Genomic DNA, 15,317 nt, shown 5'->3' with positions numbered 1-15,317 from the left:
GCTAGGTGAAGACAGGATGGAAAGGCGATATATGTGACCCAAGTCTGGTTGTGTATGGCTCAGTGGTGTAGCTATCAGGGAAGAAGGGGAAGCAGCTGCTACGGAGCCCAAGCTCAGAAGGGGCCCGGAAGCAGTACTTATGATTTCATTGTCAGCAGATGAACTGGGCTCCTGACCAAGTCCTGCAGTTTTTATTACATGTACACCCTGCTGCTAGTTACAGCTATGTTGTACTTTATAGGAGCAGACACTAGAGGAGCAGCGCTGGAGCTTCTCCCACTGAAGGTCCTTGCTAAGTGGGGAGCGGAGTACAATTCCTCCATGCTTTCTCCTCTTACTCCTATGGCCGTTTTCACACTGGGATCCATGTGTGTGGAATGTGTATGCATATATATATATATATATATATATATATGTGTATATATATATATATATATATATATATAGTGAGTGTGTGTATGAGTGTGTCCATGTATATGGTGAGTGGGTGAATAAGTGTAAGTCCAAGTATGTGGTGGGTGTGTCCATTTACACGGTGAATGAGTGTGTCCATATATGTGGGAAGTGCGTGCATGAGTACATCCTTGTATGTGGTGAGTGCATGCATGAGTGTGTCCATGTATGTGGTGAGTCCATGTGTCCATGAAATTGGCTGTGGGGCCCAGTCACTTCTAGCTATGCCCCTGGACATGTCTGATAGGTGTGGGTCCCACATTTAGGACCCACTCCTATATCGAGAGCAGGACCCAACTGTGAATGGAAAGGATGCTGTGCATGCGCAGTGTTCTCCTTTTGCTGTTATGGGACCTATATGAACACAGCTTTAAACTGTAAATTCAGAATAAGTTTTCCAGAATAAGCTGCCATGTGGGTGTACATGAGGAATAACATTATATTTGGTCATTATATGACCTGTTTTTGCCATTTTAGCAGTTTTTCCTTCTTTAATCTGTAATTTAGTCTGTAATTCTCAGGTTTGTTTGCAGGTAGGTGGAGACTAGCTGGTTTCATGTCTACCCAAAGACTACACATGGAGAAACAGGGGAATCTGCTCCCTACCTCTCTGTAGCATACCCTCAGAAGATCTGAACAGTGGATTGAGAGTTAAAAAGGAGGGGAGAGCAGGAGTGGGGCCTGATAAGAGGAAAAGGAAGCAACTTTCTTTGCTAAGATAGATTACAAAGTTTCTTACATTTGCATGTGCAGTCAAGTCTGGAAGGTTATAAGTGAGATGATATTAGTCTCATAATATTTTGGTACACTTGTGTCTACGAGACTGAGCAAATGCTTTTCAAGAATTAAATGAAATCATTAATTATCTTCATATTATTTCAATAGCTAAATGCAAAGCTGTCATCACTGTCAACCAAGGACTGAGGGGTGGACGAGTGACAGAGCTCAAGAAGACTGTGGATGAAGCTGTCAAGAGCTGTCCATCGATTAAACATGTCTTTGTTGCTCAGAGGACGGACAACAAAGTCCACATGGGTAATCTTGACATTCTTCTGGAAGAAGTACGTCTTATACATGTGTACCTGTACTATGTAACATGGTGCACATAAGAAATATTCTGAATAGAAGAATCCATATTTTATGATATGTATTGTAGGGATACTGCTGACAATACAAAGCGAGAATTATACATAACTCTGAACAAAGACTCTTAAGAGATATTAGTCTCAAAATGGGTTTACAAAATTCAACATATAGTATTGCAGCAAGCCCGGGAGAGGACAGGAGTGGTGGTAGAGGCAACGATGGTGATAGTAGTACTCACAAAGGCAGTCCTCACTCTGGCACATGCAGTGAAGGGAGAGATGCACCCTTTCTTCCCCTCGGGCACATGCTACTGGTATGTGGGGTGCCCTTGGTGTCAGAAGGATTTGCAGATTCAAGGCAGGGTCCCCTGGAGGTGGCACAGTACAGTGTCAGTGTAGGTGATGATGCTGTGAAAAGAAAAGGACTCTTTTGCTAAACAAGTCTACAGTACTTTACTGAGGCAAGTCGGGAGATGGCACTCGCAGACACTTGCAGAAGCAGGCACAATCTTTGCAGGTTGCAAAGGCAGTTTTCCCAAGTCTACATATAGGGAGCAATGGGGAATAAGGTGGTTCTTTCTGAATGACTTTCCAGTTAATCTAAGCAAGCTTCCCAATTCAACCAAGGGGTGCAAATTCTCTCTTTCCCTCTCTCTCTCTCTCTATATATCCACTTGTTCAGTCTGTATTTCTACAATACCCAGCTGTGGGTGTAGTCATTTACCATATGGCCACTCTCTCTCTTTTGTAGGGAGGGTGTCTGAAACTTCTATCCCCAACCAAAATGCACTGAAGTCTACAGCCAATACACACGCTTTCCTCAATATACATGCATTAAATCTTCTGTTTGGCTCACTTCTTCTCTACTTCAGAGGCTGGCACTTGTTAAGGTCACTGTTCTGGCCACTCTTGGCTCACAGGGCTGGTATATCCCAGTCTGCTGTTTCTCCTTGCAACATTCACTCTAGCTTCTCACACTGGCTCCTGACAAAGATGTCTGCCTGTACACTCCCTAGCAGCTCCTTACTAGAGTGGTTGGACCAGCCCACACCCAGCAACTGTCTCTATGGGGGCAAGAAAATTAAGTCCTTCTCCCCATGCACAGCCTTTGGGAAACAAACTGCATAGAAGAGACACAGTAACCCTCTTTAACAATAAACCACTGGGTCACTGCAGTATAATGACAAAACTCCTATCTTTGAAGTAAAGCAAACAAAGAAAAGTGATGTGGACCAATATACAGTAGTTTTATGTAAATAAAATAATATATTAAACAAAGCTTACTATAAATATGAGACATATCTCACCAAAAGTAACACATTTCTATTAGTTATTTGATGTATTATGTCCTATGTATTTTCTAATAAATATGTACTTTATTTTTGTAAAAATACAAAAATAATAATAAATATTTAACTGAGACCTCTGATTCAGTCTGTAGCAATTAATGGCTTGCAGTACAGTATATATAAATGGAAATTTTATTTTGATATGTCTGTAGTAATTAGTAATCAAGGTACATAAAAATAAGGCTGCTGGAGACCTTCATGAACAGGATAAGGACCTATCATATCAATCAAGAAATGATGGACAGTAAGCTCCTTTCCTTTTCCAAAGAAGGTTCTGCAGCAGCTGCGGTATATTATACAGAATAACGTACTGGATACTCCAAGTCAACTTGGAGAAAACCGGCAGCTTTAGGCATGTATATAGTGACAGCACGCCGTGGTGACTGCTAATAACGGTACAGTAGGGAGTACATTAGCATATATTGATTATCTTTAATGTTGCTAATATTACAGTAGGTTTCATAATTTTTTATTATTAAGCACATCTTGGTTGTAATCTTTAAAGACGCTTTAAATAGGATAATGGTATAGCCCAGGAAGCACGTAGTAGAAGCAGCTCTTCTGACATGTATGTTTTAGTGTAGTCCCCATAAAATAACAATTCTGGAGCATCTTTTCTGTGTTGTGCTTTTCTGCTGTTATTCCTCCTGGAAGTCTATGATAAAATGACAACTGATTGTTACCATTACACTTGACAATGGAGTAGGGCTCTACACATGCTGGCACTGTCAGCAGTGTTTGGACACTATGTAGGGACACAACCTGTTAACAAGAGGAATAATAACACCCAGTTGTCAGTTTATCCATAAACTTCCAGGAGAAGTAATGGAGGAATGGTACAAGGGAGAGTTCAAAGCAAGCATGATTATGCTACGTCCTTTGAAAAGATCTGTCGCAGAATCCACAGTAGAAGCCCATTTTCCGTGTTTTGCATTTTGAATGGGAGAGCTCCACCCGCAGTTTTAGACCCAGCCAAAGGGGGATAATCTGTGAGCAGACACCCACTATGGTTTCCAATGGTTCCTTTCTTGACACAGTCTGGAAATGGCACCAAATTAAACCACAGCCACATAAATGGCAGTGCAGATTTCCCTTGAAAACAATAGGAGACAATTTCCTTGTGACGGCCACACGTTTAGTGCTGTGGAATCCGCACCCAAAATGCACATAAAAATCCCTATATTGATGAGGCCTTATATGAAACATAAAAGATATACACATGAACCCATTCACAGTTACGCTACTATACTATAGCACCAAGTTTGCAGCTTCTCCTGGGATCACATATCTCAGTTTGTACATGTTTTGGCAGGAAATGGCCAGAGCGGAACCAGTGTGCCCTCCAGAAACTATGGACAGTGAGGACATGTTATTTATGCTGTATACATCTGGCAGCACTGGACAGCCTAAGGGAATTGTGCACACACAGGCTGGGTATTTGCTGTATGCTTCCCTCACGCATAAGGTAAGTGTATTTTGTGGTTGTGGCCCAATGATGATATCCTCTTCTGCTATGCTGGCATACAACCTATGATTAATATCATAATGTCTATTTTTTCTGTCAGTACGTATTTGACTACAAACAAGGAGATGTGTTTGGATGTGTTGCTGACATTGGCTGGATTACTGGGCATAGCTATGTCGTCTATGGACCTCTGTGCAATGGAGCCACCACTGTCCTTTTTGAGAGTACTCCAACATATCCAGATCCAGGTGAAGAGACCAGATTTATGGAAAATATTTCCTTCTGTTATTCCAAAGTCTTTGCATTACTTAAGATAAGTGGGAAAGAGGTGTAAAGTTAGTTCATGCTGAACCCTACATCCATCATGTTAGCCTTTTAGAGTAATGAATCACAAAAAAGCTGGCCTTGGGTTAATATTGGCCAAATCTGTTGATTTCAGGTGGACTAGTCAACCATCTAATATGTTTGGGGCCTCCCTGACTCTTCCCCAAAAGCAGATGTTGGGGGACAGAAGGATCGGACAGTATGATTGGACATGTCTGATCCTTTAATGCAGTGTTTCCCAACCAGTGTGCCTCCAGCTGTTGCAAAACTACAACTCCCAGCATGCCCGGACAGCCTTTGGCTGTGTCCGGGCATTCTGGGAGTTAAGGTTTTGCAACAGCTGGAGGCACACTGGTTGGGAAACACTGCTTTAATGCATCCATTGAAATGAATAAGCAGCCATGTAGTACAAGGCCAGGTAGAGTCCTTTAGAGTGGAAGCTTGAGTTGGTTCTAGAGTGACTATGGTAGCTCTTTATAGTAGCTCTGGCTAATAGAGGAGGTTCCTGAGTGGGCATATAGTAGGGCATATGGAAAGAGGTTGTCATATATACTGTACATATTGCTATACTGCTATTGTGTTAAAAGTTTTCATGTCACCTGGCCATACTTGCATGTAACAGGAAATTAAGGTTGAGGTGACATAGAGCCTGACCACAAATGAAAGGTTGGCCATACACATTAGGAGGAGAGGGAAGAAAGCTACTTCCAGACTCCCCTGACAGCGGCTTATCTTTCCAAAGAGAAAAAGAAAGGGCAGTTGAAATCCAACTATTCGATCCTTATCTCCCCTAATATGATGTTAGGTGAGAGTCGGATGACACGTTAGATGGTTGTGAAGTCCCACTGAAAATGGAGGGTTCGGCTAACATTTATCTAATGTGTATAGTCAGTTTTAGAATTTGTAAAGCACTTGAATAAAGCCTGTGTAAAGTCAACTGTGGTCACATCATTAGTGTCCATTCATCAGGCACTGAAGTTGAGGGATAAGGTCTGGTCTTTCACTCAGTATTCCAGTTTATTCCCAAGGTGGAGGTTAGACCTTTGCCAACACAGAACTCAGTAAACCATTTTTTTCTAAACATATTTACTTAGCAAAATTCATGAGATTGGATAGTTGCCATTTTAGCAGTGTAGTTCAGAGACTACATTTTTAAGAGAACATTTTTGGGATTCCAATGAGTTATTCGTTACAGAATTTACTGTATGTTTTATAATTACGTAGGCGACATTCTGACAAAAGCACCTGACTTTTATTACTTTATTGTGCATTAACATAAAAGAATCACATTTACAAGGGACTTGAAATGTTTTGGCATGAATTGTAGCATGTGGATGATTTTAACAACGTTTTCTACAAAGAATATTGTTGATGTTGCTTAGGTCGCTATTGGGAGATGGTGGAACGGTTGAGGATTAATCAGTTTTATGGTGCGCCAACTGCAATACGCCTGCTGCTCAAGTATGGAGACGACTGGGTGAAGAAATACGATAGGTCATCTTTAAAAATGTTGGGCTCAGGTGGGTAAAGAGGACTTGTCTAATACCTACATTTGTATGTTGTAAGATTATTTTAACCCCATCATTTAAAGCACAGGAAACACAGTAAATTCACAAATACTATATATATTCTAGCACCTGCTTCCTTTAATCCCCTCATTTACCTCGGTCCTATGTTGTCTCATATTGCAAGTTATATTATAAGTTAATGGGATCTGGGAAGAACAATTACAAAACAAATCCATCATGGACCATAAGGATCCAATGGGAATAAAGCCTAAAGCTTCCCACTCATTTGTCTGATGGCTATTCCTCCCAGCTCCATTGGCCAATTGCCCATGTGTTTTTAAAGCGACGAGGGGAATAAGCAGCTGCCAGACACCTCTGGCAACCGTTTATCTCCTGCGAGAACATCGTTGAAATGCATGCCTGTTCTTCTTCTTCTCTAGATTTTCCATAAGATTTTGACTTGATGTCTTCTTGTAGAGTAAAAATAATACAAAAGGATTGAAATGCATGCACAACCAAATTTTACCTTCATATGATATAATCTAATTTTTGAATACCTTCAATGAACATTAGCTCAGAAATATCACACCGTTTTAAAGCAATAAAAAAAAAAAGTCTAGACTATCAGAAGGGCAAATGGGCCAATTTTTCAAAGGTCTCCATCACCTGGGACCTTCACCTCCACCAACCTTACCCTTCAGCATTTCTTAGCCACTCTTAAGGCTCCATTCACACGTCCGTAATGTGTTTTGCGGATCCATGGATCCGCAGATCTGCAAAACACGGACACTGGCAATGTGCATTCGGCATTTTGCAGACTGCACATCGCCGTCACTAATAGAATAAGCCTATTCTTGTCCGCAATTGCGGACAAGAATAGGACATGTTCTATTTTTTGGGGGGAACGGAATCGCGGACATGGACGTGCGGGTCCGCAATTCTGTATCTGGGCAGCACATTGTGCTTCCCCATAGAAATGAATGGGTCTGCAAAATGCGGAATGAAATTGCGGACATGTGAATGGAGCCTAACAGAAAGACATGATATGTATGTTATATATTTTAGTGTATTTTAATAAAATAATACTGTGTATGTGAATTAGGGTTGGAGCTTCATTCTCTTTGAGCTCTGATGCCCCATCTGCCTGCACTGCTAGCTAGAAGTAATCCAGTGGTTTTTCACTGCCATATGGAGAAACCTCTGGTGATGCTTATTCCAAGGAAAGGGGTCCTGTAAAAAAAAAAACGATCCTGCGCATGTAGTACTTTTTTTCCGTCTAAAAAACGCATCTCAGATGAAAATGGCTCAAATGGATGCCAAATGTGCAACAGGATCTGTTTTTTTTTGTTTTTGTTTACAGGATCCTGTTTTCTTCTTCTTTCTGTTCTTGTGACTGCTCAGAGGTACGGAAAATGAAACAGAGATGTGAACTTTTCCTTCGACTTGCAAATAGTCAACCAGATCATCACTAACAAGTGTTCGTAGGAATGCTCGTTAGCGATTATCTGCCTGTGTAAAAGTGCTGCCGATCACCCGATGACTGAGCTCATTTATCGGGCAATCGCATTTTTATGCATTCTAAAATGTCATTGTCAGCGCCAGTGCCATCTAATAATGGTCTGCGGCCATCAAACAATGATTCTGCATGGGGAAGAACAATGGCATTACGCTTCCTTCCCGACAATCGAAATGCTGATCTGCAGGTCTAATACAGCCCTTAGATGGCGATGCATGATATGACACCCTTAGGCTGGTATTACACCAGCAGATGAGGCTGATGATTGTCGGACAGGAAGTGTTCCTTCCCAACAATCGCCTGCTCGTCAGTGGAGGAGACTGCTGCATTTACATGCTGCTATCTCCACCACCGTATGGGGAGGAGCCATCGCTAATGCAATTGTTCGTCCCCATACAAAATCATAATTTTTTTAGTGTGCGTAAAAAATGCGATTGCCCTATGAATGAGTTGTTGATCAGGTAATTGACGGCACGTTTACACAGGCATCATCATCACTAATAAGCATTGCTTCAAATGCGTGTCAGCCATGATCTGGCCGACCCTCTGCACGTCTAATACAGCCCTTACTCATAAGGCGGGATCCTTAAAAGTGTTTGCCTATGTGATTCTACCATTTTTAATCCAGCCCTGGGCATATAGAACTGCCTTCTACTATTACGATGGAATAAGTCCAAGTTGACTATTTGATTTAATTTTCAAATGAAACAGAAATAGATCTGGTACTGCTCTGACTTGAAGAGGAAACCCGTCCATGTGTTATCAGGAAAGCTGGAGACTATGGTGATATATCGCCCTGTCTTCAGGTTGTGCTCAGTGAAAATATATTCAGTAATAAATCCACCGCTGTCGGCCTCATGCACACGACCGTTGTGTGCATCCGCGGGCGTTCTTCCATTTTCCGTTTTTTTCCGCGGACCCATTGACTTTCAATGGGTCCGTGGAAAAATCTGAAAATGCACCGTTTGGCATCCGCGTCCGTGATCCGTGTTTCCAGTCCGTGAAAAAAATATGACCTGTCCTATTTTTTTCACGGACAACGGTTCACGAACCCATTCAAGTCAACGGGTCCGTGAAAAATCACGGATGCACACAAGATTGTCATCCGCGTCCGTGATCCGGCAACCTTGACTTAAATTATTTTTTCATTTTTCATGTCCGTGGATCCTCCAAAAATCAAGGAAGACCCACGGAAGAAAAAACGGACACGGATCACAGAACAACGGAAACCGTTTTTGCGGACCGCAAAAGAAAACGTCGGTGTGCATGAGGCCGAATGAGAAGAAAATCATGGCACTCACCCTCAAAAGCAAATATTTGATTGATTGTAGTAGGTCAGATATGGAAACTGAGTAGGCAACGTCTGTTTTGTAGAAGCCAGACGAAGTGCGTGTCTGCACAAAACGGCCATCGCCTACTCTGTTCCACATCCCATGTGAACTGCTACAATAAATGGAATGTCTGCTCTGGAGAGTGAGTACTGTGATTTTCTTCTCATTCAGGTGACTATTCGGTTTATGTTGATAGTGCCATAGTGTCATCTACTTTGCGTCTTCCTAATCAACAAAGTTCTGGCCCACAGTTTCAGCTTCTGATCTCCCACGACACAGAAATGTTATTTTCCATCAATGGTGCCGATCTAAAGACCCACATATCTCAATGTATTTGATCCAATTTTGGGCATACAGTGTGGCAAAAATTGCTGCAAATAATTGTGTGCTCCAGAATTGCTCAAAAATGTTTGCACTATATTCACCAGAAGTAGAAAAATGGGTGTTATCTGCATGTTTCTAACAAACGTATTATCTGGAACGACAGGTAATGGTGCATTTTTTGCTGCAACTCTACATATAGATTTCATTTTCTTCCTTAGGACAACCCAGAAGCACCACATTAAATTAAGAGGTGGGAGCATGGTTTAAGACTTGAAATATGAAACTTCACGCCAGTCTTAATAAACCTCCCTCAATGTGTCTGGTCCTTTTGTTTGTGTATTAGTTTGTCTATGTATCTGTGTGCTGCTAAAACTAGATGAACAGATGGTTTTTTTTTTGCATATTTTTATCTGTTGATGAACACTTATGACCCCATGAGATGTAAGGACGGACTAATGACTAAAGCTTCATGGACACAACCATATTTTTCATCCTTGTGCTATCTGCATTTTTGATATCACAGATATATCACAATGATCTATTTACTTCTATGGTGCCATGCACACTTGTATTTTTTGCGGATTCGTGTGGCAAATTATAGAACTTGTCCTATTCTGGTCTGCACTGTGGATGAGAATAGTCATTTCTTTTAATGGTTTTAAGGCTTAAAATTTGTCCCACATTATGTGCCAAGTTTATCACAGCACTCCACTATCTCTGGCAGTCTTATTGTTGACTGTTGGCAGCAAGCATGTATGTCCACCACTCCATTCAAACACGGGAAACAGACCATGTTCCAGTGATTGGCAGAGGCCCCGGCAGTCAGACCCCCGTCAATCGGGCATTTATTTCTGTGGATAGGGGATAAGTTGTAATTGGACAACCCCTGTAATAAATGTGATGCAAGGAATGTGCTCCACAATTGTGGCACATCTTCATTATTAAATCTTCATAGAACAAAGTATTACTTTACGGGTCACAGTAATGTGTGATATACAGGTCCTTCTCAAAAAATTAGCATATTGTGATAAAGTACATTATTTTCTGTAATGTACTGATAAACATTAGACTTTCATATATTTTAGATTCATTACACACCAACTGAAGTAGTTCAAGACTTTTATTGTTTTAATATTGATGATTTTGGCATACAGCTCATCGAAACCCAAAATTCCTATCTCAAAAAATTAGCATATCATGAAAAGTTTCTCTAAACGAGCTATTAACCTAATCATCTGAATCAACTAATTAACTCTAAACACCTGTAAAAGATTCCTGAGGGTTTTAAAAACTCCCAGCCAACCCCAGCCTGGTTCATTACTCAAAACCGCAATCATGGGTAAGACTGCCGACCTGACTGCTGTCCAGAAGGCCATCATTGACACCCTCAAGCAAGAGGGTAAGACACAGAAAGAAATTTCTGAACGAATAGGCTGTTCCCAGAGTGCTGTATCAAGGCACCTCAGTGGGAAGTCTGTGGGAAGGAAAAAGTGTGGCAGAAAACGCTGCACAACGAGAAGAGGTGACCGGACCCTGAGGAAGATTGTGGAGAAGGACCGATTCCAGACCTTGGGGGACCTGCGGAAGCAGTGGACTGAGTCTGGAGTAGAAACATCCAGAGCCACCGTGTACAGGCGTGTGCAGGAAATGGGCTACAGGTGCCGCATTCCCCAGGTCAAGCCACTTTTGAACCAGAAACAGCGGCAGAAGCGCCTGACCTGGGCTACATAGAAGCAGCACCGGACCGTTGCATGTCATTCGGAAATCAAGGTGCCAGAGTCTGGAGGAAGACTGGGGAGAGGGAAATGCCAAAATGCCCGAAGTCCAGTGTCAAGTACCCACAGTCAGTGATGGTCTGGGGTGCCATGTCAGCTGCTGGTGTTGGTCCGATGTGTTTTATCAAGGGCAGGGTCAATGCAGCTAGCTATCAGGAGATTTTGGAGCACTTCATGCTTCCATCTGCTGAAAAGCTTTATGGAGATGAAGATTTCATTTTTCAGCACGACCTGGCACCTGCTCACAGTGCCAAAACCACTGGTAAATGGTTTACTGACCATGGTATTACTGTGCTCAATTGGCCTGCCAACTCTCCTGACCTGAACCCCATAGAGAATCTGTGGGATATTGGGAAGAGAAAGTTGAGAGACGCAAGACCCAACACTCTGGATGAGCTTAAGGCCGCTATCGAAGCATCCTGGGCCTCCATAACACCTCAGCAGTGCCACAGGCTGATTGCCTCCATGCCACGCCGCATTGAAGCAGTCATTTCTGCAAAAGGATTCCCGACCAAGTATTGAGTGCATAACTGAACATAATTTTTTGAAGGTTGAATTTTTTTGTATTAAAAACACTTTTCTTTTATTGGTCGGATGAAATATGCTAATTTTTTGAGATAGGAAATTTGGGTTTTCATGAGCTGTATGCCAAAATCATCAATATTAAAACAATAAAAGGCTTGAACTACTTCAGTTGGTGTGTAATGAATCTAAAATATATGAAAGTCTAATGTTTATCAGTACATTACAGAAAATAATGAACTTTATCACAATATGCTAATTTTTTGAGAAGGACCTGTATATATACATTGTATTTTAAATTCTGTAGGTTGTACAGAGAAATGAATTTTTATTGAGCGAAAAAGAAAATGTTTCAAGCCATTGGTTAAATATTACCTTATTCACAAGACATTATATCAGGAATTCACTTGCGTGCTGTTAACCGAGTCTAGCAGTCTTTAGCATTATATATAACACTTAACAAGGAGCAGAAATTCCTGTTGTCATCCAAGCACAAGAGAAACAAACACATTACTGAGGCCCTAGTTCAGACGTGTGATTTTGTCACATGCTTTGGAAAAATTTGCCCTCTCTGAACTTGCTTCTCCTTGTCCTGCTCTGCTAGGTCGTTGCCATTAACCAAACAATAGCTGCGGCTTCATCAATCTTTTTCAATCATTTTAGTGGGTGAACCGATAAACCATGAAGCTTGGGAATGGTTTTACAACGTGGTCGGTGAAGGAAGGTGTGATCTTGTGGACACGTGGTGGCAAACAGGTAAGTCATTCTTATAAGTAGTCATTTATTTGTCTACAGAACATGCACAAAGACTGTGAAAACACATATTGAACACCTCTGTAATGCTGGTCCTATTACTGCTTCCCTTATTCCTAATTGCAGTTGCACTTGCACTTGACTTCTTCAGTGACATGTTTGCTCTTTGGCCCATATTCTGGTCGTCAATCCATATTTTCTTTACATAGTATTAAGTGTTCAGTCTTCTGCTGCATACAACTCTAAGGCCCCTTGCAAACGAGCGATACGGATTAGGTCTGGATGCGTTCAGTTAAAAATGCGCGATTTCGCAAGCAAGTTCATTCAGTTTTGCCTGCGATTGTGTTCAGTTGTTTCGTTTTTATCTTGCTGGTGAAATGTTCATTGATGTGTTTTTTCACACGCGTGATAAAAAACTGAAGGTTTACAAACAACATTTCTTAGCAACCATCCGTGAAAAACACATTGCATCCTCACTTGCTTGCGGATGCAATGCGATTTTCACGCAGCTGCATTCACTTCTATGGGGCCAGCATTGCATAAAAAATGCAGAATATAGAACATGCTGCGACGCATAAGTGATGCGTGAAAAACAACGCTCATGTACATAGACCTATTGAAATGAATGGGTCCAGATTCAGTGCGGGCACAATGCTTTAATCTGAAAGGGGCCTAAGTCCTCTATCACAGGTCAGTGAATCATGGACGTGTGCTGTCCGTGATCTCTATGGTCTCCGTATATATATATTTTCATAGTCACACATTAGAGGTTCTCCATTAACCAAGGATCCATGGTGACACCATGGAAGCATGCTCTACTTTTGTTCGTGATTATGAATCCCTCACACATATTATAGTCTATGGGTCCATGAAAGCCATGGACACAACACAGACGCCACCTGTGTTTGGTCCATGATTTTCACAGATCTTTGCTAGGAGATGCTCTGGAACTTTTCAGCCTAGTAGTGTGCGTGGAATGCGGATGACACATGGAAGGCAAAAAACAGACACATGGACCAAACACAGATTCTTCATTGAAATCTCCATGAATTAACCACTGACCATCTTGACACGGATCTTATCATAAACTTGGACATGTAAAAGACGCCTAATTCTCCAACATACCGAATAATGTAGTATATAGCTCATAGTTCTCCAATATATAGACACTAGTTTAGATATACATAGTACATTTACAGTCTGTAGAAAGCAGAATTCATGTATAACTTGCTTACAAGCCACCAGTGATGGCCAGTTCGCAGTGTTCGCCAGCGAACACATGCGGGCTGCCGTCTTGACTTACCCGTCCGGCGATGCACAGGTAAGCCCTTACCTGTGCCTGTGCCCCGAGCCAGTCTGAAACAAATGCGGTCACCGGGAGCAGGCAGTTCCGAGAACATCCCGATAAAGGCCCCCGGCGGCTGTTCTCGGAACTGCCTGCTCCCGGTGACCGCATTTGATTTCAGACCGGCTCGCGGCACAGGCACAGGTAAGGGCTTACCTGTGCATCGCCGGACTTGTGAGTCAAGATGGCAGCGCGCATGTGTTCGCTGGCGAACAGTGCAAACTGGCCATCACTGCAAGCCACAACTGCCATTTTGTTACAGGCCTCAGTTGTAAGAACTGTAAAGTATACATCGTAGCTGACAGCAAACTTGGTGTTCCTTGGACAAATTTTTTTTGTCACAAACATTAAATTGTGTTGTATGAGAGACTTTTCTGCTCCACAATGTAACTTCTGCTCCTCAGATACTGATAGCAACTGATAGCTATCTCCCACATAATTGTCCTAAGTTGAAGTATGCTATGCATCCTGTAGCTCCACATGTCAGCAGATCCAGGCCTGTCGTCAACTTTTTTTTTTTTTTTTACTGTAAAGTCCTTTTACCAAGAAAAAGTAAGATGGCTTCAATTAAAGGGGTTGTCCAGTTTATATTACTAGCTGCACATGTGCTGGTAACAGCTCATGCACTCAGCTAGTGATAAGCATTATAAAACTATTGGCACTGATGTAGTTTAATTTGCATAATTCATGTTTACCTGACTTGCATGCAGGCGTTGCACTGGGAACGTGGCAGCTGATGGAGGATTCTATCTATCAAAAGCCTCCATTCACCTACACTGGGGATGGACAGCGCATGCGCTAGTGTCCCTGTCAGTCCGCAGTGTAAATGAATGGAGGCAGCTGATGGACAGGATCCTCCATCAGCAGCCATGTTCCCAGCGCAGTGCTGGCTTGAAGGTGAGGAGACCTGCCTGTTAAAATGAATTAAACAATTGGAAATCAGTGGCGATAGTTCAATAATACTTATTACTAGCTGCATGTATGTTCTGTCCCCAGCACATGTGCAGCTAGTAATATAAATTGGTCAACCCTTTTAAAGCTCCGTATGTAATACCTGTACTGTATCTTAATAAATACATTCCTACAGCAATTACAATAAACACCCACAAAAATGTAAAAGTGTAATTACAAAATAAAATTGTGCAAAATTTCAGTGAGCCTCACCATGTAAATAACACCCCTTTGGGCAGTCCTCGGTAGGCAGGGTGTATGGTGGTTCTCACCTCACTATGACACAGTGCCTCCACCCAAATCTTGCTTGGGGCTCTATAGGACTGACTTGGGAAATCCCTGCCCAGCTAAGTACACACTCACCCCAGGAAGGAGTTAACTGATCAGCAGATTTATTTGGGAAAGGGTTAAAAAAGGTGAAGAACATAAAGATAATCCAATAAAAGGAACAAAGCACAGACTGCAATTCTGTCTATGGAAAACACCTGGTGAAGGGGGTGGCTATCTGGAACAGTAAACAGTGATGGTGGTCACACACACTCTCTGTTGGCAGATAAAGACAGTATACACTTCCAAGTGATCTACTCCTAGCACTCAACTTGCTATACCCTACTGT

At 42.0% G+C, this 15,317-nt stretch overlaps 1 protein-coding gene across 1 annotated transcript in view; it reads left to right on the top strand.

Annotated features, from left to right (window-relative positions):
- Window positions 1-15,317, top strand: part of LOC122934184 (acetyl-coenzyme A synthetase 2-like, mitochondrial) — a 110,045-nt gene that overhangs the window by 44,728 nt on the left and 50,000 nt on the right. The window contains exons 4-8 of the mRNA XM_044289458.1: window positions 1,339-1,514; window positions 4,200-4,352; window positions 4,453-4,600; window positions 6,059-6,196; window positions 12,316-12,408. Coding sequence (XP_044145393.1) covers window positions 1,339-1,514; window positions 4,200-4,352; window positions 4,453-4,600; window positions 6,059-6,196; window positions 12,316-12,408 — 708 coding nt within the window. The remainder of the gene's footprint in view (window positions 1-1,338; window positions 1,515-4,199; window positions 4,353-4,452; window positions 4,601-6,058; window positions 6,197-12,315; window positions 12,409-15,317) is intronic.

Source organism: Bufo gargarizans, chromosome 4 (assembly GCF_014858855.1).
Source record: "Bufo gargarizans isolate SCDJY-AF-19 chromosome 4, ASM1485885v1, whole genome shotgun sequence".
NCBI lineage: Eukaryota > Metazoa > Chordata > Amphibia > Anura > Bufonidae > Bufo > Bufo gargarizans.
This window is presented reverse-complemented; position numbering and strand designations above follow the sequence as displayed.